Genomic DNA, 26,244 nt, shown 5'->3' with positions numbered 1-26,244 from the left:
TAAGTCCTGTATCTTTTTATTTAATTTATTCACGTTTTTCCACCAATAATACTGTGGTCACTTGTGTCCTTTGCTGCATCTCCAGTATGAATCCAAGGGACTACATGAGTGGCTTCATTTCATATCTAAACTCAGAAATTTAGAATCTTGTTCCAGTCAAGTTTTAAAGAAGGGTTTTTCAGAAAAAATGACAGGCCAATGAAATCTATAGTTTAAGAGACAGAGATTCAAATATTAACGTTTATAATGATTATGTTCCATTTCTTGTTTTTCTGCTGTACTTTTAAAAAGTGCTCAGATGAGTAGAATCCTTTTGTGTAGGAAGAATCTGAGTTACTACTTTATTGAGGGGGGCGAGGTAAAAAATTACAGACTAGTGCAAAAAAATTAACCTCCCACATTTTCCAAAGTGCTTCCTGAATAAAATCCAAAATCTGAATCACCATCTGAATAAAATCACAATCTGAAATCTCACCAATTTGTTAAACATTGGAATACTGCTTACATAAACTTTCATCCTTGTCTTCTTAGAGCCTCTGACCTGGATTCAAAGTTCTAGAATGTTCTACAGAAAAATTCTAAAGCAGGTGGTCATAGATGAGCATGAAAGGGAATCTCCTGCAGCCTCCTCCCAGTATTGCACAACACAAGACCTGCCAACAAGCTGTAAGCAGGCGCCGCCCTTCCTCCCCACACACCACACCAAGCCCACATGGGTGGAACGTCACCAAAGCTGCCACCAAGTCTGTTATACATGGCAAGCTGGTTTCACCCACACTGCCTTTCTATTTGCCCCATTTAAACATGAAGGGGAGATGGAATCTATACATCACCCCCAAACACAGGGCAGAATGAGGATTAAATGACAAAGCATCTTGACTCCGCCTTTTTCATAGGAATCTGCACTCTGGGAGCCAGGCCAGCTCATCTCCTCCACGTTCTGATTGTGTCCCCAGTCTGAGTCGTCGGGTGTCTGCTCCGTGCTGTGCTCTTCGTCTACCAACCGGTCATCAGCTCAGGGAGGGAAACTCCTGAGCCGATGGCCCGCCATCCTCCATGAGCTGCCCTTTACGCCTTGGAAAGATGTTCTGAGCATTTTTAGTGCCCTTCACTTCAAGACTCATTTATAGTTTTTATATTACATATACATATTTTTTTCCATAAATAAAATTTGAAACATCTAAGTATATATTAAAATTTTCACCAAGAAGGGTGTGTTCAAAATTGCAAGTTCTGTCATTCAAGTTCAAGAAAGGCACACATTTTTTTTCTTTAGGCTTGCAAAGAATGCAATTGCTAGCAAGAAGTCATACAAGACGTTTTATGGGATTTTTTGTCCCTTGAATTTTCCTCTTCTTGGAACAAGCATTCGTCCCATTAATCAGTGGCATGACTCTACTACCCAAAGAGGGATGCACAGAGGGTTTTAAATGGATTCCGTCGCCGCGCGGGGTCGGTCCCCGTGCGCGTCTGCTTGGGCCGTTTCCATCAAGGCTTGTCGCCCCCGAACCGGGCTTTCCGGTTTCCCGGTTCCGACGCCCTGCGGACCAGCCTGGGTGGCGGCTTGGGACGGACGCCCGCAGTCGCTGTGTCCTGCGCCCCCGGGCCACCCTCGCCCTTGGAGAGCAGCGGCTGGCGCAGCACGGCGGGGGTCTGGGTGCCCCCGTCTTGGCGGCGGGGCGCCAGGGGCGCGCAGGGCTGCCCCCGGCCGGCGTCCTCGTCCACCTCGTTCTTCCACTCCATTTTGTAGGACGGCGGGGCTTTCTTGGAGAACTGTTCTGGCAAGAAGCGCCTCGCTCGGGGCTGCAGATTGAGGACGGTGGTCCCCGCGTCTGTGTCGGAGTCGCTGCTGTCGCCACCTGCCACAGAGCAGAAGGAGGACGAGATGGGCAAGCATTTTAGGGAGAAGGTTTTCCAAGCGACTCAGCAACACGTTAGTGGGTCCTGCAGCCGCTCTGCCCTCGGGATCCAGGGGTTGGGCCGGGAGGTCAGAGGGCTCACTCCTGCTCTAGCTGAGAGACCTGGGCATGTGCATAATCTCCGGGAGCATTCATGTCCACAGAGTGTATTCATGCTAATTTTGGGGGGTTTTTTGGTGAGGAAGATTCGCCCTGAGCTAACATCCATACCAATCTTCCTCTATTTTGTAGTGGGATGCCTCCACAGCATGGCTGATGAGTGGAGTAGGTCCGAGCCCGGGATCCGAACCCATGAACCCCTGGCCACCGAAGCAGAGCTGGTAGAACTTTAACCACCGACCATGGGGCCAGTGGTATTCATCCTAATTTTGAAGAGCTTACTATGTGCCAGGCACTGTCCTAAGCGCTTTAAATGCATTAACCTATTCAGTCCTCACAATCACTCATTTTACTGAGTGAGAAAGATGAAGTAACTGAGGGTCAAAATACATTGGAGAGTGGTGGCCCTGGACATCAAACAGACCATCTGGCAGCAGCAGCTATGTTCTCACCTGCCCCACAGGGAGGATGCTAGGAGGGCTAGCTCAGGGGCACACAGTAAGCAGACCAATAATTAGCTGCTATTATGAAGATTCTTGTCTTGATCTAGAATCTCATATACAGCCTTGTTTATTGCTTTTATATTTTCATAAAAGGGTAAAAACACCAATGTGCACTTTCCAAAAATGGAAGGAGGCATGATGAGAACTAGCTGATTGTCAAAATTCAGGTACTGGAGTACTGTGGGTAGGACAGCTGATGGGATGCTCGCCCAGGAGCTGAGATTCTTGGGAACTGAGAGCATTTTCGAAGGAGGAATGGGGGTAACATGGCCGCCTGTTGGAAATAGCGCTCCCTTTCCCTCCCTTCTCATTTCTCACGTCGCCCTCCATTACCACCAGCCATATCAGACTTTTCTCTTCTTGGTTAATTAAATAAACAAGTAAAAAAAAAGAGGAGGGGTTATTATTATTACATCCCACATTTTAATAACATGATATCCTAACACATTTCCTCTGGGGTTCACAGAAAATGGCTTGGAGCCTACATAAAAATACCATCAAATAAAGAGATATTATTCCTCGTGTCAAAGCTTGAATAATTACAGACAGAAGTAAAATATATGGTCGCCTTTATGAAAATATATTAGGAGTATTGTAAACATTTAAATTAGAAATATTGTAAGAATCACTGAATTAAATTTAAACCGTTGAAGATTTAAAACTTTCTATTTACCTGTTCACTAACCACATGGTGACAATATTTGCTTTTGCTATTTCAAATAGAATCATTATGGAAAATAACGGATTAAATTATTTATAATGTGCACAGAACTCCACTCAAAAATGGTGCAATGCTAATAAAAGGTCACCATATTATTATTTCAGATTTGGAAACTACTGAACTCATTGTCTTTAATGAAGAAGAAGAATGGGGAAATTTTTTTTATTTTATAAACCTTAGTAATAAGTTTAAAGTCTTTCTGCTCCAACTGTATTCATTACCTGCATTAGAAATATTCTTTTTCTTTTGTAGTTTTTCTGGAAGCTTTGTATTTTTTGGTAAGGATAAATATCGGGAGGTCGAAGTGGAAGCCTGTAAAAGAAATACAAAACCTTATTTAGACTATACGAATGTCATTTATTGTTTAATTTTATTGTTAATTTATTATTTAAAATTTTATGGCAAATCGTATTGTTAAAAATTAAAATTTTAGTTCTCAGTTCCAAAATTATTTTGTGAGGGGCTGTAGGGATGAGGAACAAAGTTGCGAGCAATAGCTATTTTATTTAAAATAACTAAATCTCTTCTAAAATATAATGACATCAGTCCTAAGGAAAATGGAAATAAAATGGGACCATTAGAAACAAGATGCGAAAACCACTAGGTTTTCTTCAAGAAAAGCTAAGGAAACACCTGTTTATAAGAGTATTACTAAAAAGACTCAGAGCCTGTATGTATGGGGAAGAAGATATATGAAAAATGTAGCATATTTAAGTTTTGTTTACTTTAATAAGTCTTGAAAATGATAAAACAAAAGGTATTACTATAGCTAACTTGCTGACATTTCTAACACCACAGTCTCTAGAAATTGACTTTTAATGGATGCTGCCACATTTTACACACACAAAAGACAACCTTGTTCATACATAACTATTTTGATCTCTGATGACCCAATACAGAATATTATTAAAAACGAGATGCAATGCCTGCCATGTTACAGCAATCAATCATGAAATCATTTTGAAATGGCTTTCCTTATCTATTGACAATACCCTGGACCGTGTGAAATGCTGAGCGAACTGTACTGGGAATACGACTCCGCAGCCACTGCGGCCCTCCAGCAGTTCTAGCACACGCACGCGGGCTTGCCCACCCTTGGGCTGTACCTCTCCCCGGGAAGCGCAAATGTTACTTCACAAATGAAGCTTGGCCCAGCCATTCTGTTTAAACTTGTGGCTTAACTGACCCTTCCCTGTGCCCAGGCTCCTTCCTTAGCTCTTGTTTATTGTATCCATAGCACTTGTTGCCTTCTAACAAATTTACTTATCCTGTCTATTGCTGATTACCTTCTCCTCACTAGAATATGAATTCTACAAGGGAAGGGATCTTTGTCAGTTTTGTTCACGAATGTATTCCAAGTCTCCTAGACCAGGGCCTGGAACACAGGTGTTCGAGAAACATCTGAAAAGCCTTTATAATAAACTGCATCCCAGAGTTCCTGTGAATCAACCCTCAGCCACCATTCTGTCAGCAGATCCTCTGCAACAGCTGCTGGCTCTGCTCTTGGAAGCTTCTCCATCCCAGAGGCACAAACTCCAGTTACCCTGTGCTCCCGTTTCAAGCTGCTGTCTTTCCTGATGCTCTCTCGCAAACTGTGCCTTCGGCGGATCAGAATCTCCTTGGCTTGTCTCTCACTCGTGTCTGCCGTCAGATTGTGTCTGTTGTATGACAGAGTCTGAAATGAAAACACAGCGACATTTTACGAAAAACTGATCACTGCTCCAGAAATTCCAAAATATACTATATTTCTTTGGATTTGCACCTCAGCTAGCCACTTAACGACTGATGCATAGAGCAAAGAAAAGTATGCAAGTTCACATTCTTTCAAATTTTGAAAGAATTTATCTTCTAATAAAAGTCAGTGAATAAGTTTTTTTTTCCATTGAAAAGTGTCATCTTTACAAATGAGAAAAATGGTTGAATTCATCAAGTACCTCTGTCTACCCTGAAGTACTTTATATGTATTTACCCATCATTAGCAGCTGGGGAAAAATAATGCAAGTCATCTTCGTACGTTCTCTGTTCAACAGTAATCACTGGTATAAAAACAAACCACTTTGAACCACTTGGTGGTGCCATGTCCCTTTGATTAACGTAAGAACATTTCTTCTTTTCAACTGGGTTGTCAAATTGAGAAAGCTGCTGCCACCACCGCAATTATCATGCCCTAATATTTGAAGCAGTAAAATTTATAAACTAAGGCTATAGATGGCATACATTTTTAGTTTTATAAGCTATATAGAAATCTATTTCCTAAAATAAATTATAATTAGTAACTAAGTTCACTATCTGATAGAATTAATGTCTACTTCTTAGAAATATCCAAGCGTCCAGAACTATCTTAGGCCTGGTAGAGATATACAAAAGTAATATAGAACAATACTCAATTCCTACCTTGAAAAATTTACTATCTTAGTTGGGCATCTAAAGCTAACAAAATAATACAGACACATGAAACTGAGTGCTAAAATTATGTGGTAGGGTGCGAGCTCTAAGTGCTATCTCATTTAAAGACAAGGCTGGGAATAATATGGAGGGTGTTGGGGAAACCTTAAAAATTGGAGAATACGGATCAGCTGACAGGAAGCAGTGGGACATTCCAAGCAGAGACAGAAGAGAGCAACAAGGAATGAAGACAGAACCCTCCACTGCTGGTTAGGGTGTGTGGGGGAGGGAGATGTGGAAATAAGGTCCGATAAAGTGGAACCTGGAAATTGAGATCTGAAGTTCTGAGGGAATAGTTTAGCCTGAAAGCCACGACTGTTGTTTTGTTTCAGTTTAAATAGGAGAATGCTGTTCTTCAAAGGTGCTTTAGGAAAAGGGGGGAGCAACGGTAACGTAGGATGGAATGGGCACAGCCTTCAGGGAGACCAGCTAAGAAGCTACAGAAACGACCCCAACACGTGTGAGGAGGACTCCTGACAAGTGGCGTGGCCTGTGCCCACTTCACCTCGCTGTGCCTCAGTTTCTTTTTTTTAAAGATTTTTTTTTTTTTATTTTTTATTTTTTCCCCCCAAAGCCCCAGTAGATAGTTGTATGTCATAGCTGCACATCCTTCTAGTTGCTGTATGTGGGACTCGGCCTCAGGATGGACGGAGAAGTGGTGTCTCCGTGCGCGCCCGGGATCCGAACCCGGGCCACCAGCATCGGAGCGCGCGCACTTAACCCCCAAGCCACGGGGCCGGCCCTGTGCCTCAGTTTCTTCATCTCTAAAATGGAGACAACAGTAATACTTACCACTTGTTAAGGATTACATGAGTTAATACACCCAATGTGCTGAAATGGGGCTTGGCAAAAAACAAAAAATAAAAAAAAACCACCCTCTAGGAGTTAAGCTATATTACTAGCAAATTATTAGAATGAGGTGTTAACAATGGAAATGCCGTGAAAGAAGTGACTCAGAAGATACATTAAAGGAAGAAACTACAGCGTTTTACGAATAACAAAGAAGCTTAAATACATTTTAAAAAGTCTTCTAAGCTATAAAGCTATTTCATTAAAAACATTTTTAAAAAGCAATCAATTACTTTCTTCACCATTAGTTAACACACATTTTTTTTAGTATGTGTAGTAGTGGAACTCCCAGGGAACTCCAGGCTTTAGCCCAGTGTCTGCGAGGAGACAGGGACCCTGACAAGACAGGACGCTGTGAAGTGGGGTCTGAGAGAGGAGAAGACGCTGGTGTGGGACCCGCAGAGGTTGGCATAATGGGTGGGCAATAGCCAGTATAAGTGGATAGCATAAAATCAGAAGACATATTTTTAGCCAAAGGCAAGTAAATATTTTGCTAAATAAATTATTCTCACTCGTTGACGGATTTGATAAAGATTTCTTGATAATATTTCTCGAATTTCATCCATTTCACCAGGTGTGAGCTTCCTTATTGTTTCTTCACGACAGTCACTGTGCAAGTTCAGAAAAAGAATATTTTACTATTCCACAAATATTGGAATCATTGGTTTTCTTTCTTAGAGATATAATATTATTTAAGAAGAAGAATCAGTTTAAAGAATAACACTTAGGAATTATTCATTATTTTAAAATAATTCAAAATTCTAAAACTTTTATTTCAGTGTCAAAATCATTCATGATAGGTTTAATCATGCACAAGTTTTCACAGTGTTTATGCAATTATTTTTTTAAAGAAGAAAACTATAGTGGCTCATAATGCTATCACTTTATCATTTCCAATATTCCATAAATAAAGTAATATGGGATTATTTTTTCCAACAGAAACTTAATTAGCTATATTTTGCTATTATGGCCTGGTCTTTTAAATATTTCATTAGAAATATTTGCAAAGACACCTTTTGTAGTATGTACAGTTGTCCCTCTGTATTCGCGGGGTATTGGTTCCAGGAACCCCGTGGATACCAAAATCCATGGATGCTCAGGTTCCTTCCAAAAAATGGCATAATATTTGCATATAACCTTCCCACATGCTACTGTATGCTTTAAATCATCTCTGGATTACTTATAATACCTAATATAATATAAATGGTGTGTAAATAGTTGTTATACTGTATTGTTTAGGGAATAATGACAAGAAAACAAAGGCTGGAAAGGCCATCGTAGGCCTTTCCATCGGAGGTTGGTTAAATCCGCAGATGTGGAGCCCACGGATACAGAGGGCCAACTGTATGTATGCACAGTTGGTTCTCATTATTCAGGGATTCTGTATTTGCAAATTCACCTACTTTCTAAAATTTATTTATAAACACATTATCAATACTCATGGCACTCCCCTGTCATTCACGGACATGTGAAAAGTGTAGAAAAATTGGAGTTGCACAACATGCAGGTTCCCAAATGAGGCTGAACATGGCAATGCTCTGCCTTCTTATTTTAGCTCTCCTACCGTAAAAACATGTGCTTTTCACATGTCTATTTAGCGAAATGTTTTTCACATTTTTGTGCTTTTTGTGGGTGATTTTGCTATTTTAAATGGTCCTCAAGCCTTTTTTTTAAAAACTTTCAACAATTTATTTAAACTAAGAAAAACCCTAACAAACAGCAGCAGTTCACTTATTTCTTCCAGTTCCTACCCCCCACCAATCTGGCAACCAGCAATCTGTTCTCTGTATCTATGAGCATGTGCTTTTGATTTTGGGCTGCCTTTATTTTTTATTTTTTATTTTTTTACATTCCACATATAAGAGAGAACACATGGTATTTGTCTTCCTCTGTCTGACCTATTTCACTTAGCATAATGCCCTCGAAGTCTATCCACGTTGTCGCAAATGGCAAGATTTCATTCTTTTTTACAGCTGAATAATATTCCATTGTATACACATACCATGTACATATCTATTTATCCATCAATGGACACTTAGGTTGTTTCCATGTCTTGGCTATTGTAAAGAATGCTGCAGTGAACACGGGGGAACATATATCTTTTCAAGTTAGTATTTTCATTTTCTTCTGATAAATACCCAGAAGTGGAATTGCTAAATCATATGGTAGTTCTACTTTTCATTTTTCGAGGAACTCCCATACTGTTTTCCATAGTGGATGCACCAATTTACATTCCCACCAGCGGTGCACAAGGGTTCCCTCTTCTCCACATCCTCGCCAACACCTATTATGTCTCCTGTTTTTGATAAAAGCCATTCTAACATGTATGAGGTGACATCTCACTGTGGTTTTGATTTGCATTTCCATGATGATTAATGATGTCGAGCATCTTTTCATGTGCCTGTTGCCCACCTGTATGTCTTCTTTGGAAAAACGTCTATTCAGATCTTCTGCTCATTGTTTAATTGGATTTTTTGTTTCTTTGCTATTGAGTTGTATGAGTGCTGTACGTATTTTTGATATTAGCCCCTTATCAGATAAATGATTTGCAAATATTTTACCCCATTCTGTATGCTGCCTTTTCATTTCTTTAATGGTTTTCTTTGCTGTGCAGAAGCTTCTTAGTTTGATGTAGGCCCACTTGTTTATTTCCGCTTTTGTGGCTTTTGCTTTTGGCGTCAGATTCAAAAAACAGTCACCAAGACCTAAGTCAAAGAGCTTACTGCCTATGTTTTCTTCTAGGAGTTTTATGGATTCAGGTCTTAAGTTCATTTTTAATTCATTTCCAGTTAATTTTTGTGTATGGTGTAAGACAGTGGTCAAATTTTATTCTTTTGCATGTGGCTGTCCAGTTTCCCAATGCCATTTATTGAAGAGACTGTCCTTTCCCCATTCTATATTCTTGGCTCCTTTGTTGTAAATTAATTGACCATATATGTGCAGGCTTACTTCCGAGTTCTCTATTCTTTTCCATTGACCTATGTGTCTGTTTTTATGCCAATACCATACTGATTTAATTACTATAGCTTTGTAATATAGTTTGAAATCAGGGAGTGTCATGCCTCCAGCTTTTTTCTTTCTCAAGACTGCTTTGGCTGTGTGCGTTTCTTTTTTTTTTTTTTTTTTTTTGTGGTTCCATACAAATTTTAGGATTATTTGTTCTATTTCTTTGAAAAATGCCATTGGAATTTTGATGGGGATTGCACTGAATCTGCAGATTGATTTGGGTAGAATGGACATTATAACAATATTGATTCTTCCAATCCATGAGCACAGAATATCTTTCCATTTATTTGCATCTTCTTCAATTTCTTTCATTAATGTCTTGTACTTTTCAATATACAGGTCTTTAATCTCCTTGATTTAACTTATTCCTAGGTATTTTATTCTTTTTAACGCAACTGTAAATGGGATTATTTTCTTTATTTCTCTTTCTGTTATTAGTGTATAGAAATGCAACAGATTGATTTTGTTATCATGCAACTTTACTGAATTTGCTTCTTAGTTCTAACAGTTTTTTGATGGATTTTTTGTGGTTTTCTCTACATAACATCATGTCATCAACAAATAGTGACAGTTTTAACTCTTCCTTTCCAATTTGAATGCCGTTTATTTCTTTTTCTTGACTATTTGCTCTGGCTAGAACTTCCAATACTATGTTTAATAAAAGCGGCAAGAGTAGGCCTCTTTGCCTTTTTCCTGATCTTAAAGGAAAGGCTTTCTGCTTTTCACCATTGAGTATGATATTAGCTGTGGGCTTGTCATATATGGCCTTTATTATGTTGAAGTACATTCCCTCTATTTCCATTTTTTGAGAGTTTTTATCATAAATGGATGTTGAATTTTGTCAAATGCTTTTTCTGCATCTATTGAGATGATCATATGATTTTTATCCTTCATTTGTTAATGTGGTGCATCACCTTGACTGATTTGCAGATGTTAAACCATCCTTGCATCCCTGGAATAAATTCTACTTGATTATGATGTATGACCCTTTTAATACATTGTTGAATTCAGTTTGCTAATATTTTCTTGAGGGATTTTGCATCTATATTTATCAAGGATATTGGCAGGTACAGGCATACCTCAGAGATATTGCAGGTTCAGTTCCAGACCACTGCAATAAAACCAATATCGCAATAAAGTGAGTCACAAAAATTTTTTGGTTTCCCAGTGCATATAAAAGTTATGTTTACACTATACCGTAGTCTAAGTGTGCAATAGCATTATGTCTAAAAAATACCTTAATTAAAAAATACTTTATTGCTAAAAAATGCTAACCATCATCTGAGCCTTCAGCAAGTCATAATCCTTTTGCTGGTAGGGGATCTTATAAAAATACAATATTTGCAAAAGAAAAGTATAATAAAACGAGGTATGCCTGTAATTTTCTTTTTTTGTGGTGTCCTTGTCTGGTTTTGGTATTGGAATAATGCTGGCTTCATAAAATGAGTTTGGAAGAGTTCCCTCCTCTTCTATTTTTTGAAAGAGTTTGAGAAGGACTGGTGTTAATTCTTCTTTGAGTGTGTAGTAGAATTCACCAATGAGATATCTGGTCCTGGACTTTTGTTTTTCGGGAGGTTTTTGATTACTGATGCAATCTCCTTACTAGTAATCGGGCTGTTAAGATTTTCTATTTCATCATGATCCAGTCTTAGCAGGTTGTATGTTTCTAGGAATTTATCCATTTCTTCTAGGTTGTCCAACTTGTTGGCGTATTATCATTCATAGCAGTCTCTTATAATCCTTTGTATTTCTGTGGTATCAGTTGTAAATCTCCTCTTTCATTTCTGATTTTACTTATTTGGGTCCTCTATTTTTTTTTTCTGGTGAGTCTAGCTAAAGGTTTGTCAATTTTGTTTATCCTTTCAAAGAACCAGCTCTTAGTTTCATTGACCTTTTCTATTGTCTTTTCAGGCTCTATTTCATTTACTTCTGCTCTAATCTTTGTTATTACCTTCCTTCTGCTAACTTCAGGATTCACTTGTTCTTCTTTTTCTAGTTCTCGGAGGTGTAAAGTTAGGTTGTTTATTTAAGACTTTTCTTGTTTCTTGAGTTAAGCATTTATCGCTATGAACTTCCCTCTTAGAACCACTTTTGCTGCATCCCACAAATTTTGGTATGTTATATTTCCATTTTTGTTTGTCTCAAAGTATTTTTTGATTTCTTCTTTAACCCATTGGTCGTTCAGTAGCATGTTGTTTAATCTCCACATATTTGTGAATTTTTCAGTTTTCTTCATGTAATTAATTTCTAGTTTCATACCACTGTGGTTGGAAAAGATGCTTGATATTTCAATCCTCTTAAATTTATTAAGACTTGTTTTGTGGCCTAATATGTGATCTATCCTAGGAAAATGTTCCATGTACACTTGAGAACAATGTGTATTCTGCTGTTTTGGATGGAATGTTCTGTATATATCTGTTAAGTCCATCTGGTCCAACATGTCATTTAAGGCCGATATTTCCTTATTTTTCTGTCTGGATGATCTATCCATTGATGTAAGTGGGCTATTAAAATCCCCTATCATCATTGTATTGCTGTCTATTTCTCCCTTTAGATCTTTAGGCTCCAAGCATAGTTCTAAAATGCTATCTAGTGTTCCTAAGTGCAAGAAGGCTGTGATGCGCCCTCTGGAGAAAATCTGTGTTAGGTAAGCTCTGTTCAAGCATGAGTTATGGTTTTGTTGGCCATGAGTTCAATGTTAACCAATCAACAGTATATATTAAATACAGTGTCTTTAAACAGAAACATATATACAACAAGATTATGTATTAATCAGCTAATGAAAACATGACCAGAGTCTCACAGGATTTCCTGTATTTCCCCTAGGAGCAATGAGTCAATAGTCACAAACAAATGTTTATGGCAACTTTAGAGAATATAACTACTGCCAAAAAACAATGAGAATCAACTGTATTTATATAGTTTTACTCTAACTCCTTCAAAAAGGCTTTTAGGGGGCCTACAAAAATATATAGCACAATAAAATAAATAGATAAGAAGATAAATTAGGAAAATAAATTAAAGCTAGGAATGTGAACATACATAAAGACAGGTCTTAGAGAAGATGGGTCATGGACACACAAATTAAAGAGCATAGTTCTCTTACATTTTTTTAAATGCAAGCTTGCTGTTACTGTAAACCAACTATAATAGTAATTACTTGGGTACAAAAACCTATGCACAGCAGGTAATGAAGACAGACAAAGGAATAGACACAGAAATTTAAGGCTTCAGCAGGACAGACTTCTCTAGATTTAGATGATTCATTTTTGCCTCAACCTCAATTGCTCAGGTTATTTTTAAAGAAGCATCTTTTTAGTTTGAGGCATTGTTGTTGAGACAGCTGTCCTGCCTTCTAGTTATGTTTTTTGATCAGCAAAGTTAATTCACTGAATTTTAGAGGTGGAAGGAACAAACAAGGTTAGTAAGTAACAATGTTTTTGGTATCTGATTTTCTTGTACAATATTCCCACCAGCTTTTTGCCAACATGTTTGCATAACACCAGTGATAAGTGCCCAAGTACTTCCCTTGTTTATACTTAACTCGTTTTTTTTTTATTAGAATATAATACAAAGAAAGAAAAAGTACATGAATCTTACATGTACGGCTCAATGAATTACACAAAGTGAATGTACTTATACAATCATTGCTCAACTCAAAAACAGAACATTAACTAGAACCCTAGAAACCACTTTATGGCTCCTCAACCAATCAATACTTCCTTCCCTCTTTCCCAAAGATAACCACTATCCTAACTTCTAATTTCATAGATTAGTTGGGCTTGAATTTGAATTCTATATAAATGGAGTCTTTCAAATACAAGATGTGGTCTTTTAAATTTAGCTTCTTTTGCTTAACATTATGTTGGAGATTCATCTGTGTTATTGCACATAGCTGTAGCTTATTTATTTTAATCATTGTATAATATTCCATTACACGAATATACGAAATTTATCCATTTTACTACTGATGGGCATTTGGCTTATTTTCAACCTTTGGATATTACAAACAATGCTTCTATGAATATTCTCATATATATATTTTGGAACTTGTATGATTATTTACCATTTGGATACCCTATTTTGTAAAATGCCTGAACAAGTGTCTCGTCCATTTTTCTTTAGGATTGTGTTTTTTTTTAGATCTTTGACAGTTTTATGTGAGGCAAGTATCTTCTCTTGCTTTATGGTTTGCCTTTTCATTCCTTTAATGAAATCGTCCCCGATCACAACATTAAGAAGACATTCTCCTATATAATCTTCACTATTGTTTCACCTCTCACATTCAGATCTACAATACCCCTTGACTTGATACAGTGTGAAATGGTGTTCAATTTCATTTTATTTCCTAATTACCAAATTGACCCGTAGCCATTTTTTTTAAAGGCGATCTTTTCTCCACTGCTTTGTGCTGTAACATTTGTCATTAATTAAGTGTCCATATACAGGTGGGTCGATTCCAAATTCCTATTTTGATCTGATTTATTTTCCCTTGCCGAATATCACAGTGTCTCAATCATGGTAGCTTTGTGGTAAGTCTTGTTACCTAATACCATAAATTCTCCAAATTTGTTCTTCAAAATTGTCTTGATTAATTTTGGGCCTTCACATTTCCATACAAATTTTAGGACCACATTGTCTAATCACACACGCACGCACTCTGGGATTCTGAATGGAACTGCTTTGAATCCACAGATCAACTTGAAGAGAATTGAAAATTTTCTAATATTGAAGCTTTCTCTTCTTTTATTAACATGATCTTTATCTGTTTTGGACTTTCTATGAGAGGTTTCACACATTTTCTCTAAATGTCATGTTGATGTTTGATGCTGATATATATGATGTTTCAGAATGTTATTCTAAATTATGCCTTTTTTAAAATGGCATCTTTTGTTTGTTGATACATATAAAACTACCACTGATTTTCTTTCATGCCATGTATTCAGAAACCAGGAAAGAGTAAAAACTAATAGTCAAAAGGATGCTCATTGATCTTGGGCAAAGAATAGATGAATACAGTGAGAACTTCAACAAAGAATTGGAAAATGTAAAAAAGCACAAATCAGAACTGAAGAATACAATACTGGAAATGAAAAATTCACTAGAGGGAATCAACAGGAGAGTAGATGATACAGAAGAACAGATCAGCGAGCTGGATGAAAGACTAGAGGACATCACCCAGGCTGAGCAGAAAAAAGAAAAAGGACAGTCGAAGGGACCTCTGGGACAACATCAGCCTCACTAACATTTGTATTATAAGTGTCCCAGAAGGAGAACAGCGAGACAAAGCGGCAGAGAATCTATTCAAAGAAATAATAGCCGAAAACTTTCCTAACCTAAGGAAGGAAACAGACATCCAGGTGCAGGAAGCACAGAGAGCAAAAAACAAGATGAACCCAAAGAGGCCCACACCAAGACACATCATAATTAAAATGTCCAGAATTAAAGATAAAGAGAGAATCCTAAAAACTGCAAGAGAAAGACAAGTTACATACAAAGGAAACCCCATAAGGCTATCAGCTGACTTCTCAGCAGAAACTTTACATGCTAGAAGGGAGTAGCATGATATATTTAAAGTGCTGAAAGGAAAAAACCTACAGCCAAGAATATTCTACCCGGAAAGGGTATCATTCAGAATGGAAGGAGAGATAAAGAGTTTCCCAGACAAGCAAAAATTAAGGGAGTTTATCACTAAGAAACCAGCCTTATAAGAAATGCTAAAGGGACTTATTTAAGTGGAAAAGGAAAGACCACAAATAGGAATACAAAAATTATCAAAAATACAATAATAAAATCACTGGTAAAGGCAAATATACAGTAAATGTAGCAGATCAACCACCTACGAAGCTAATATGAAGGTCGAAAGACGAAAGTACTAAAATTATCTATTTCAAAGATAAGAGGTTAACGGATACACACACACACACACAAAAGGCTAAATATGATATTAAAAACATAAAATGTTGGAGGATAGGAGTAAAAGAGTATAGCTTTTAGCAAGAGGTCAAAATTAAGAGACCATCAACTTAATATAGATTGCTATTTACATAGGTTATTATATATGAACCTCATGGTAACCACAAAACAGACACCTATAATAAATACACAAAAAATTAAGAGAAAGGAACCAAAACATACTAAAGAAAGCCATCACACTACAAGGGAAGAGAGCAAGAGAAGAAGAAAGGAACAGAGAAGAACTACTATAACACTCAGAAAAAAAAGTAACAAATTGGCAATAAGTACATACTTATCAATAGCTACTTTAAATGTCAATGGATTAAATGCTCCAATCAAAAGACACAGGGTGCCTGATTTGAGGAAAAAAACAAGACTCATATATACGCCACATAAGACACACACTTCAGACCTAAAGACACTCACAAACTGAAAGTGAAGGGATGGAAAAAGATACTCCATGCAAATGGAAATGAAAAGAAAGCTGGGGTAGCAATACTTATATCAGACAAAATAGATTTTAAAACAAAAACTGTAATGAGACAAAGAAGGACTCTACATAATGATAAAGGGAACAATCCAACAAGAGGATGTAACACTTGTAAATATCTATGCACCAAATATAGGAGCACCTAAATATATAAAGCAATTATCAACAGACGTAAAAGAAGAAATATACAGTAACACAATAATAGTAGGGGACTTTAACACTCCACTTACATCGATGAATAGGTGATCCAAACAGAAGATCAATAAGGAAACTGTGGCCTTATGGATACATTAGACCAGATGGATTTAATAGATATATACAGAACTTTCCAACCAAAAATCAGAGAATACACATTCTTTTCAAAGGCACATGGAACATTCTCCAGGACAGATCACATACTAGGCCACAAAACATGTCTCAATAAATTTAAGAATATTGAAATAACACCAAACATCTTTTCTGACCACAACGATATGAAACTAGAAATGAACCACATGAAGAAAACTGGAAAAACTACAAATACGTGGAGATTAAACAAAATACAACTGAACAACTACTGGGTCAATGAAGAAATCAAAGGAGAAATCAAAAAATACCTGGAGACAAATGAAAATGAAAATACAACATACCAACATTTATGGGATACAGTAAAAGTGGTTCTAAGAGGGAAGTTTCTAGAAATACAGACCTACCTCAACAAACAAGAAAAATCTCAAATAAACAGTCTAACAGTGCACCTAAAGGAACTGGAAAAAGAAGAACAAACAAAGCCCAAAATCAGTAGGAGGGAAATAATAAAAATCAGAGCAGAAATAAATGAAAGAGACTAAAAAAAAACAATAGAAAAAAATCAATGAAACTAAGAGCTGGTTCTTTGAAAAGATAAACAAAATTGGCAAACCCTTAGTTAGACTCACCAAGACAAAAAGAGAGAAGGCTCAAATAAACAAAATCAGAAACAAAAGAGGAGAAATTATAATGGACAGCTCAGAAATACAAAAGATTATAAGAGGCTACTACAAAAAGCTATACGCCAACCAATTGGGTAATCTAGAAGAAATGGATAAATTCTTAGAATCATACAATCTTCCAAAACTGAATCAAGAAGAAACAGAGAATTTGAATAGACCAATTACCAGTAAGGAGATTGAAACAGTAATCAAAAACCTCCCCAAAAATACAAGTCCAGGATCAGACGGCTTCCCTGCTGAATTTCACCAAACATTCAAAAAGGACTTAACACTATCCTTCTCAAACTCTTCCAAAAAATTGAGGAGGAGGGGAAGCTTCCTAACTCATTCTACAAAGCCAACATTACCCTGATACCAAAACCAGACAAGGACAACACAAAAAAAGAAAATTACAGGCCAACATCACTGATGAACATCAATGCAAAAATCCTCAACAAAATACTAGCAAATCAAATACAACAATACATTAAAAAGATCATACACCATGATCAAGTGAGATTTATTCCAGGGATGCAGGGATGGTTCAACAGCCACAAGTCAAACAATGTGATACACTACATTAACAAAATGAAAAATAAAAATCATATGATCATCTTAATAGATGCAGAGAAAGCATTTGACTAGATACAGCAACCATTTATGATAAAAACTCTGAATAAGATGGGTAGAGGAGGAGAGTACCTCAACATAATAAATGCCATATATGACAAACCCACAGCTAATATCATCCCCAATGGTGAAAAACTGAAAGCTATCCCTCTAAGAACAGGAACCGGACAAGGATGCCCACTGTCACCACTCCTATTTAACATAGTATTGGAAGACCTAGCCCGAGAAATCAGGCAAGAAAAAGAAATAAAAGAGATCCAAATCAGAGAGGAAGAAGTGAAACTGTCACTATTTGCAGCTGACACGATTTTATATATAGAAAACCCAGAGAATGCACCAATTTTTAGAAATAATAAATGAATATGGTAAAGTTGCAGGATACAAAATCAATATACAAAAACCCATTTCATTTCTATACACTAACAATGAAGTAGCAGAAAGAGAAATTAAGAATACAATCCCATTTACAATTGCAACAAAAAGAATAAAATACCTAGGAATAAATTTAACCAAAGAGGTGAAAGATCTGTACACTGAAAACTATAAACATTGTTGAAAGAAATTGAAGAAGACACAAAGAAATGGAAAGATACTCCATGCTCTTGGATTGGAAGAATTAACACAGTTAAAATGTCCATAGTTCGTAAAGCAATCTACAGATTCAACGCAATCCCTATAAAAGTTCCTATGACATTTTTCACAGAAACAGAACAAAGAATCGTAAAATATATATGGAACAACAAAAGACCCCAAAAGGCCAAAGGAATCCTGAGAAAAAAGAACAAAGTTGGAGGTATCACACTCCCTGATTTCAAAACATACTACAAAGCTATAGTATAATCAAAACAGCATGGTACTGGCACAAAAACAGACACACAGACCAATGGAACAGAATCAAGAGCCCCGAAATAAACCCACACATCTAGTCAGCTAATTTTTGGCATTGGATTCAAGAACATACAATGAAGAAAGGAAAATCTCTTCAATAAATGGTGCTGGGAAAACTGGACAGCCACTTGCAAAAGAATAAGAATAGTAAGTAGACCATTATCTACACAATACATAAAAATTAACTCAAAATGGATTAAAGACTTGAATGTAAGACCTGAAACCATAAAACTCTAAAAGAAAACATATGCAGTATGCTGTTTGACATTGGTCTTAGCAGCATATTTTCAAATACCATGTCTGACCAGGCAAAGGAAACAATAGAAAAAATAAACAAATGGGACTACATCAAACTAAAAACCTTCTGCACAGCAAAGAAAACCATCAACAAAATGAAAACACAACCTAACAATTGGGAGAAGATATTTGCAAACCATATATCTGATAAGGGGTTAATATCCAAAATATATAAAGAACTCATGCAATTAAACAACAAAAAAACAAAAAACCCAGTTAACAAATGGGCAAAAGACCTAAACAGACATTTCACCAAAGAAGATATACAGATGGCCAACAGGCACAAGAAAAGACATTCAACATCACTAATTATTAGGGAAATGCAAATCAAAACTACAATGAGATATCACCTCATGCCCATCAGAATGGCTATAATCAACAAGACAAGAAATAACAAGTGTTGGAGAGGATGTAGAGAAAAGTGAACTCTCATACGCTGCTGGTGGGAATTCAAACTGGTGCAGTCTCTATGGAAAACAGTATGGAGATTCCTCAAAAAATTAAGAATAGAACTACCATACAATGTAGCTATTCCACTGCTGAGTATTTATCCAAAGAACATGAAAACATGAATGCATAAAGATACATGCACCCCTAGGTTCGCTGCGGCATTATTCACAATAGCCAAGGCTTGTAAACAAATGATGTGCCTATCAAGGGATGAATGGATAAAGATGTGGTATATATACAAATGGAATACTATTCAGCTATAAAAAATGATGAAATCACGCCATTTGTGATTACATGGATGGATCTTGAGGGTATTACACTAAGTGAAATAAGTCAGTTGGAGAAAGTGAAATACTGTATGATCTTACTCATAAATAGACGACAACCAGCAACAACGTACAAAGACATAGATACAGAGATTAGATTGGTGGTTACTCCAGAGTGGAAGTGGGGAGGACGGAGGGTGAAAGGGGTGACTGGGCACATGTGTGTGGTGACGGATGGTAATTAGTCTTTGGGTGGTGAATAGGAGGAGGTCTACACAGAAATTGAAATATAATGATGTACACCTGAAATTTATGTAATGTTATAAACCAATATTACCTCAATAATAACAAAAAAGAAACCTAGATAAATTGACTTATTGTGTCTAGTTATTTATTTGTAGGTTCTTTGGATTTTCTGTAAAAACAATCAAGCTGTGTGTGAATAATGACAGCTTTACTTCTTTTCCTGCCCTTAATCTTTTTTATTTATTTTTCTGGCCTAGAATTGGTAAAATATTAATAGAAATAGTAATAATAGGAATCCTTGTTCCACATCTCAGGTTAAAGCTTTCAATATTTCAACATTAAAAATTGTATTTGCTACATATTTTTTTGTGTGAATAAATTTTATCAGCTTAAGGAAGGGTTTCTTCTATTAGTTTGTTTAGACATTTTTTTTAAAAAAATCAAGGATATTGAAGTTCATCAAATAATTTTTCTGCCTCTATTGCAGATAGATGATAACCTATGATTTTTCTTCTTTATTCTATTAAAGTGGTGAATACCTTTGATTTTTTACTGTTAAGCCATATTTGTATTCCTGTAATAAACCCAAAATTATTGTGATGTATATCCTTTTTAATCTGTCTCTGGATTTTGTTTGCTAATATTTTGTTTAGAATTTTTACAGAAATATTATGTCTATAATTTTTCTTTCTTATAAGTTTCTTCATCAGGTTTAGTATCAAAATTATGCTGGTTTCATAAGGCTATTCAGGAAGCTTTCCTTCTTTTCCTACTTTCTGAAAGAGTTTGTGTACGATTGGTATTATTTCTTCCTTAAATGTTTGGTAGAATTCACAAATGAAGACATATAGTCTTAGAGTTTCCTTTGTGGAAAGGTTTCAATTACAGATTTATTTACCTAACACTTAGAGGACTATTCAAGTTTCCTGTTCTATTTTAGGTTTAATTTGTCATTTCTTTTTCTAATTTCATAATATGGGTGTTTAGATTATTTGTTTTGATTCTTAATTTTCAGGTTGACTTTATTTCTAATTTTTGCATTAAAGGTTAAAAAAATTCCCTATTAACCATTGCTTTACATAAGTTTTGATATGTCATACTTTTCAAAATATTTTCTGATTTACATCATAATTTCTTATTTGATCCAATTTTTATTTAACTTATAAATATAGGGATATTCCACTTTTTATGTTGTTATATATTTTATTTTCTTTTTGATTCCCTTATGGTAAAGGAACATACTTTGTATGAAAATTTTTAAGACTTGATTGTTTATAATGTTGTCAAAATCTTTTACATGCTTAGTGAAATTTTGTCTGCTTATTTTATCAGTTACTGGGAGAAGAGTATTACAATTATCCACTCTAATGATGAGTTTGTGTATTTCTACTTGTGGTTCTGTCTAGTTTTGTGTTGTAATTTTGAGGCTATGTTATTATTTATTGGCATGCTAATTTAGACTTGTTATATCTTCTATTAGAATTGAACCTTGATCATTATGAAATATATATTTTTATCTTTAGCAGTGTTTTTGCATGTTTACATTTTATAATAAAAATATAATTACACAAATTTTCTTTTGTTTAGTGCTTTAATGGTATATCTTTTTTCCAACATTTTATTTTTAACCTTGCTATACGCTTATAGGTAAGTAGTGTCTCTTATAAGCAACATCTAGTGAGTTGTGTATTTTTATCCATTCTGATCAGCTCTCCCTTTTAGAGTAAGTTTATATTTAATGTAATTACCTTTGGGTTCAAGACTATATCATCTTACTATTTGCATTCTATTTGCATCCCATCTGTTCTATGATTATTTGTTTCTACTTTGTTGCCTTTTTAAAATTTATTTTATTTTGTTATTTCGTTTCACTGCACTGTTGGCTTGTTACATTCTTTTCCTATTTTTTAGTGGTTGCCTGGGATTACTACATTAATCACTGACTTACTAAAGTCCAAAATAAATTTTTATTTTTAGCACTTTCTGGACAACACAAGGAGCGTAGAACACAAATACACCATTCACCTTCCTCCCAATTTATAAGCTATTATTGTTGTTAATTTTAATTCTACACACACTTAAAACCCCACAGACATTATTATTATTTTATGCAATTAATACTCACATAGATTTTACAAACATTTGCCATTTCCATTGTTTTAATTCCTTCCTTCATCTCCAAGCTTCTCTATGAGATTCTTTTCCTTCTCTCTGAAACCCTTTATCATTCACTTTAGTATGATGGTTTTTATTTGTCTGAAAATATTTTTATTCTACTGCTTTTTTGAAGGATATTTTAGCAGGGTATGAAACTCTAGATTATCAGTTACTTTCTTTCAGAATTTTGAAGATACCAATGGTTTCCACGGCTTTTGCTGAATAATTTGTTGTCAGTTTTTTTCTCCTTTGAAGAAAATATGCACATTTTTTCCTCTATGTTTAAGATTTTTTCTTTGTGTTTTTGATTTTTAGCAGTTTTACTAGCATGTACCTACATTTGGTTTTCTTTTTATGTAATCTGCTTAAGCTTTGTCATAGTTCCTATCTTTCATCTGTTTGGGGAAATTCTCAGTCATTAGCTCTTATTGCTCATACTAATTTCTCTCTCATCTCCTTCTAGAACTTTTAACCACATCCCATATATTTCTTACTTTCTTTTCTATATTTTCCATTCTTTTTTTCACTGTGCTTCATTCTGTTATTCCTTCTGTCCCATCTTCCAATTAATCAATTCTCTCTTCAGCTGTGTCTAATCTGCTTTTACACCCATCAAATGAGATCCTAAATTTACTTTATTTTTAGCTCAAATATTCCACTTAAATCTTTTTTATTTATATAATCTCCATGACAATGCCAAAAGTATCAGTGCTATTTTCTTTCCTTACACATATCATTATTTTTATTTTAAAGTACCTGTCTGATAACTCAGTTATCTGAATCCTCTTGCTGCCAATTATCTGAATAAACAACTCTCTGTTTTTGTTTATACTTTAATCAATGTTTTTGGTCATATTTCCTTGTCTATTCATATTCTTGTTTATTTTGGATTGGTTGCTAGACATTATATAAGTAAAATCATGCAGGTAGTTTAAGGCTCTTTATAATCTTATTTTCCTCCAGAGAAGATTTATGTTTACTCCTCTCAAGCAGCTGGGATGGGGTAATATCACTTTCAGATAATTTAAACAATCATGGGTTGAGATAATTCTAGGCTGGATTTCTTTCCTTTGAGGATTAAGGCGTAGAATTTTGAAGTAACAACGTATAGCTGGGTACGAGAGCTCCTCCTTCTTAGTAGGTTTTTGAATTCCAATTTTATTCTTTAAGACCAATCAGTCAGTCAAAATCTCTTGTTTTAGCCCTTTAGACTCTCAGACACCTTCTCTGTAATCCAGGGAGCAAAATGGCACTAAGGGTCAGTTCCATTTTCTTGGACTTCCCACTTCTCTTGACTCTTGGCCAAGAAATTCCTCACCACATTGGCACTCCCTAACTTTCAAGCAGATTTTTAAAATATATTTTGTCCTTTTTTTCTAGTTGTTCTCAGAAGATTGTTTGGTCTGGAACACTCAGTCCATTACTGCCAGAAATACAATTCCTTATTACCTCTCTTTTTGATTCTACTTGCCTCTAAAGAAAACATTTCAGGAGAGGTGGAATGGTCAATATGGCACTCATTTATCCAACTATGCAGCTAGCCATTAATTTTTTTACCTACGTCCCTAACCCTAAACCTTTGCTTTTACTGTGCTTACTACCAGCTTCAAAATAAGCTGTAAACTAAGAGTAAAACTGAGATTTCCTTCTTCTGTGACCACAAAGACAATGGCCCTCCTTTAAGAAGTAGGATAACTGAATTAACCCTTGCTGCAGCTGCAAATAGAAGACTGCATAGGAAAGATCATAAATTGTAAAACTAGAGGGAGCCTTAACGATCAAGTCTAGCCCCATTTTCTACTTGAAAGAAATTCAATCTCACGAAAGTAGATGGACCAGCTTAAGGTCACACACCAAGTTATTTGCAGAGCTCAGACTATAAACCAGTCATTCTGCTCAGTCCACAATGTTTCCAATGCAATACAATGCCTTTACCTCTGAGCCATCCCGACGACTATTTCTTTTTATTCTGGTCTGTGTAAACTCCCATAATTTTTATAGGAGACTTAGAGTTCTAGTAAAAAATCATGGTTTATGTGGTTGAGTGTGATTTGGAGCTTCCTTTCTCACTTCAAGCCTCCCATAGACAACATTTTAATTAGGTGACATTTAGTTTAAATGAGCTTCAAGCTCATCAGTGAAAGAAGAAATCAGCGAAACCTGTAATTTCTGTCATTTTTGTGATAGAGAAAGAAAGATGCTTACATGATGAAATGACCCCATTTGTTAACTATTTACTGTTCTGCTATGGATTTGCTGTAAGATTTTGGGTAAGTCACTTCACCGTTCTGGGTCTCCATTTCCTCATTGTTAAAATTAGAGAGACAGGCAAGGTCAGTGGATCTCAATCCCAGTTGCATATTAGAAACATCTAAAGAAGTTATAAATATACCTATACTTGGGCCTTAGCACCAAAGATCCTGTTTTTCTTGGACTGGGTGGGGCCCAGGCATCTGTATTATTTAAATGTTCCCAAGGCGTTTCTGATGTGCAGCCTGGGTTGAGAACCATTGCAACAGATGATCACCAACGTTCTTTCCAAGCCTTAAACTATGATTCTGTGAATAATCTATCAGGAAATAGCTATATAGTTACATGCATATTTATAATAACAAATATAACACACCTTAAAATATTCCATTTCAAAATGCCTGCTTAAGATGCTTTAATTTACTTTAAAAAGCACTGAATTACCCAAAGCAAATATAATAAAGGCATAAGTATCCTAAACATGACAAAGTATTTTCTGACTAGTCAATTCTAAAATAGCATAATGTGATGTGACATGACATACAACATAATATACACATTTCTAGGCTTTCACCTTTTAACCAGAATCTCATTCTATTGTGAGGTCTTCAGGTATCCCTCTAGGACATAAGTCAAATTTGTTATTATTACTGGTTTCAAAAAACTATAAGGACGTAACTTTTATTTGCAAAACAGTACTTACTTTAGAGATGCGAAAGAAGGAACAGTACTTATCATCCCAGTCTCTGCCATCTCAATGGCATGTTTTATTTCAAGCTTTTTATATAAGGACACAATGCTTGACTTGGGTTGGTTTTCCCGAATCAAAAGCTTCCGCAGGTATTTGTCATCAAACTTCTTAAACCTGGAATTAAAGAAAATCAAAGCTTCAATTAATTAATACTACACTGACTAAGAAAAACTTATTTTTACCAATAAAATCATTTCCACTAGTCCCAGGGAAAAAATTTAGTAAGCAGTGTTTAGTTATGCCAATAATTTTATTTATATACATATATATATACACACACACACACACATATATATTTTTTAATATGTGCATACCTGAATATATGTGTATATAAAATAAGTGTGTGTCTATATAGGTACAATTTTGTATATAGCCATGACATACATACATCCAATATTCACTAATTATAGATTAAAATACATATATTTCTACATTTCCTATTTCTCTGCTTCCCCTTTCAGCAAAGTTACTCAGAAGTATTAATACTCCCTATCTGCAATTCCTCTCCTCTGATTCTCTCTTGAACATTCACAAACCAGGCCTTTGCCTCCAATACTCCACTGAGGCTACTCATATTGAGGTCATCAGTGACCCCCACAATACAAATCCAATGGCCAATTATTAGTCCTCACCTTTCCTGACCTCTCCTGCTTAAAGCATTGTCTTTCAGGACACCACAACCCCCTGGGTTCCCTCCTGCTTCTTTCTCAGCCTCTTTTGTTGAGTCTTTTTCTTCTTTCTGGCCTCTTAACGTAGGAGTGCCCCAGGGTTCAGTCCTTGGTCCTCTTCTCTACCTCCACTCACTCTCCTGGCGATCTTGCCAAGTCTCATGGATTTTAATGGCATCTCTAAGCCAATGACTCCCAAATTTGTATCTCCAGCTCCAAGCTCTTTCCTAAACCCCAGAAATGAATATTCAGCTTCTTACTCAATATCTCCACTTGGATATCTAATAGGCATCTCAAACTTGACATGCTCAACCTGAACTGATCTTCTCCCACAGTTTTCCCCATTTCAGTTAATTACAACTCCACCAGGTCAAAAACCCTAATTTCACCTTTGATTCTTGTCCTTCTCTCATATTACATGCTATGGCCTGAATTGTGTCCCCCTAAAAATTCATATGTTGAAGTACCTCAGAATGTGATCGTGTTTGGAGATAGGGTCTTTATTAAATTAAAATGAGGTCATTAGGCTGGGCCTGAATCCAATGTGACTGGTGTCTGTATAATAAGAGGAAATTTGGACACAGACATGTACAGAGGAAAGACACTGTGAACAGGCAGGAAGAAGAAGGCCATTGTAAGCCAAGGAGAGAGACCTGTAGCAGATCCTTCCCCCATAGCCCTCAGAAAGAACCAAATCTACT

General features: G+C 36.0%; 1 protein-coding gene across 1 annotated transcript in view; it reads right to left on the bottom strand.

The window, feature by feature from the left end:
* Positions 1-1,184: 1,184 nt before the first annotated feature.
* SLC9A2 (solute carrier family 9 member A2) overlaps positions 1,185-26,244 on the bottom strand; it is a 106,534-nt gene continuing 81,474 nt past the window's right edge. Inside the window, exons 8-12 of the mRNA XM_004435871.2 lie at positions 24,828-24,989; positions 7,049-7,145; positions 4,786-4,917; positions 3,464-3,554; positions 1,185-1,859 (exon numbers count right to left, since the gene is read on the bottom strand). Coding sequence (XP_004435928.2) covers positions 1,489-1,859; positions 3,464-3,554; positions 4,786-4,917; positions 7,049-7,145; positions 24,828-24,989 — 853 coding nt within the window. The 3' untranslated portion in view covers positions 1,185-1,488. The remainder of the gene's footprint in view (positions 1,860-3,463; positions 3,555-4,785; positions 4,918-7,048; positions 7,146-24,827; positions 24,990-26,244) is intronic.

This window comes from Ceratotherium simum, chromosome 40 (genome assembly GCF_057802395.1).
Source record: "Ceratotherium simum simum isolate JZ-2026a chromosome 40, ASM5780239v1, whole genome shotgun sequence".
In the NCBI taxonomy this organism is placed as follows: domain Eukaryota; kingdom Metazoa; phylum Chordata; class Mammalia; order Perissodactyla; family Rhinocerotidae; genus Ceratotherium; species Ceratotherium simum.
Note: the sequence above shows the minus strand (reverse complement) of the source record. Positions and strands in the feature narration are given on the sequence as shown.